Raw genomic sequence first — 2,500 nt, 5'->3', positions numbered from 1 at the left:
AGGAAGCCTCGACCCAGGGACCATCAACACGCTCCTGCACCTCACCAACCTGTCCGACGCCATCCCCCAGGCGGACACGGGGCCTTCCTACCTGGACTACAGCAACCCCATCCACGTCCCCAGCGCCCCGGGTCTCGTGGCTCTCGCCTCCGTCATAGAGGAGACCACGTCCTCCTCCTCCACGTCTACGGCTGCGTCTACTTCGACCGCCCCCACCACGGCCGCGGTCTCCGCTGCCGGAGAGGGCGTTGCGACCGTGGCGCCTACGGTCTCGCAGGTGGGGATGAGAGAGAGAGAGAGAGAGAGAGAGAGAGAGAGAGAGAGAGAGAGAGAGAGAGAGAGAGAGAGAGAGAGAGAGAGAGAGAGAGAGAGAGAGAGAGAGAGAGAGAGAGAGAGAGAGAGAGAGAGAGAGAGAAAAGCTATATATTTAGATAGATTAATATATAAATTGATAATTAATAATAAGTGTAAAACACAAATATACAAGTGTCGTACATTAAAAATGAGTACCATTTTGCAGAAAGAACTTTTGTTACACTGTCATAAAAATAACAATAACAATTGCAGGCCGTGCGAAGCAACCAGAGCGAACAGCTGTTGTCCTCGTCCAACATCCACACCGTGACGGGCGACACTCCCACCATCTATGCCGGCTCAGCTGGTCACACCGACGACAACAAGCAGCAGCAAACCGGGCTGTTCAGCGGCATCAAGCTGCCCACGTTGCCCAACCTGATCGAGTCCATCACCAACCTCAACTTGCCTCAACTTGGCCTCAACGTCAACTGGGGAAACATTCCTGTCATTGGACGCCAAGACACGGGCTTTCTGGGCAAGTCGGGCACCCTGGGCAAGCCGATGAAGGGCCCGGACGTCAGTGATCCCATCTGGGTTGATGGGCCGTCCAGCCCCCATCCTCTGTTCCCGAACCCTCCATCGCCTCCACCGCCGAAGGAAGTGCCTCCTCCCTTAATCCCCGACAAGAATCCTTCACGAGGGCCGCATCCTGTGTCTGGCCCTGGAGCGTCCTTTGTCTTCCCAACGAGTCAGGGGGAGCGTTTGCGTCCCGGAGTTCCTGGCGTGGTCGTTCCCGTTACTCGACCCACGAACATCTGGGCTGTAAGACCTCAGCCCGGAGGTCAGCCCGGACGTCAGCCCGGAGGTCAGCCCGGACGTCAGCCCGGAGGTCAGCCCGGACGCCAGCCTGGACGCCCCAAGCCGGGCAGCGCCCAAGGCCCCGGCTCAGGCCAGCAGAAAAGGCCGCATCAGGTGAGCTTCAGGCCTGGCAGCCCTATCCTGCCGTCCGTCACATACGTCGGCCCTGGACCAAATTCAGGGACACCTTTTCTTCCCGGACTTTCCATCAAGCAACAGGGTCGTCCACTCCCTGGGAGGCCCGGCACCCAGAACCAGGGACCTGGTCGTGTCCCCCTAACCCCGCCCCCTGTTTCCTCGGGGTCTTCCCCACCCGGGCAGGCCACAGGAACCACGTGGCCAGGGAATCTCTGGTCGCAGCCTGAGGTCATAAATCCTGACTCCGGGGTTTCCCTCTACCAGCCCAGGGAGCCCTTCCAGCCCTACCAGCCCCACGACCCCAATCACCCCATCACGGTCGTCGACGCGCCCAACATGTCGTCCAACCAGGGGGGGTCTCCAGCTGGCATGCCCACGTCACCCCTCATGCCCATGGGTCCTCCCGTCCACACGTCACCGTCACCACCAGACATGTCGCCTTCTGAGTCGCAGATGGTGGCAGACGGAGGAAATCCCGGGCCAGACGCCGAGGACCAAATATCTGGAAGGCCGCAGACAGGCTTTCCTCCACAAGAAAATGTAAATGTGGACTCCAGACTACCTGACGCCCTCCCTCCATTCTCAGATAGTTCCGGAAGAGGGAAAGGCAGTCAGGAAGTGGCAGATAGTCACGATGGCTTTGAAATACCAGTCAGTCAACAGGATCACGGAATATCAGTGATCCACGAGGGCCAACAAATACCATTCAGCCATCATAGCCAACATACACCGGAGATTCATGAGGTACAACAAATCCCTGTCAGTCACCAAGGACACACAAAACCAAGCAACGACCATGGCCAACGAATCCCAACAAGTCATACCGACCAAATGCCATTCATTCATCAGGGACAAAAGCCAACTAGTCATCATGAGCAGCAGAGCACAGGCAGTCCCAAAGGCCAACAAACACCATTGTATAATGAAGGTCAGCATACACCACCCCAACAAAACCCAGAAAATCGCAACGAGCAGGACAGAATAACGGAAGAAAAGCTAAACTTCCCTGTGGCGCCCACACAGCCAGCAGAAACTCAGCCAAGACCCGTGAGACCGACCGACAGTTTGCCAAGCTCTCAAGGACCAGTTCCTCCCAAGGAATCACTGGACGACCTCATCAACCTTCTGTACGCAGCTGAGGCCGAAATTCAGCACCAGATGCAGGGCACACTAGTCACAACGCCCTCTACCAACACGCCAGATGAAA

At 57.1% G+C, this 2,500-nt stretch overlaps 2 protein-coding genes across 3 annotated transcripts in view; both read left to right on the top strand.

The window, feature by feature from the left end:
- The window catches only part of LOC119598448 (protein artichoke-like), a 9,405-nt gene extending 8,780 nt beyond the window's left edge, over positions 1-625 (top strand). Inside the window, exons 7-8 of the mRNA XM_037948086.1 lie at positions 3-277; positions 521-625. Coding sequence (XP_037804014.1) covers positions 3-277; positions 521-625 — 380 coding nt within the window. The remainder of the gene's footprint in view (positions 1-2; positions 278-520) is intronic.
- Positions 1-2,500, top strand: part of LOC119598288 (proteoglycan 4-like) — a 5,097-nt gene that overhangs the window by 1,048 nt on the left and 1,549 nt on the right. The window contains exons 2-3 of one of the 2 annotated variants that reach the window (XM_037947948.1): positions 3-277; positions 568-2,500. The exon at positions 568-2,500 is cut by the window's right edge and continues 1,549 nt beyond it. In XM_037947948.1, coding sequence (XP_037803876.1) covers positions 859-2,500 — 1,642 coding nt within the window. In that variant the 5' untranslated portion in view covers positions 3-277; positions 568-858. Of the gene's footprint in view, positions 278-567 lie in introns of both variants that reach the window. The other variant, XM_037947947.1, reaches the window with a different exon arrangement.

This window comes from Penaeus monodon, chromosome 41 (genome assembly GCF_015228065.2).
Source record: "Penaeus monodon isolate SGIC_2016 chromosome 41, NSTDA_Pmon_1, whole genome shotgun sequence".
Taxonomy (NCBI): domain Eukaryota; kingdom Metazoa; phylum Arthropoda; class Malacostraca; order Decapoda; family Penaeidae; genus Penaeus; species Penaeus monodon.
Note: the sequence above shows the minus strand (reverse complement) of the source record. Positions and strands in the feature narration are given on the sequence as shown.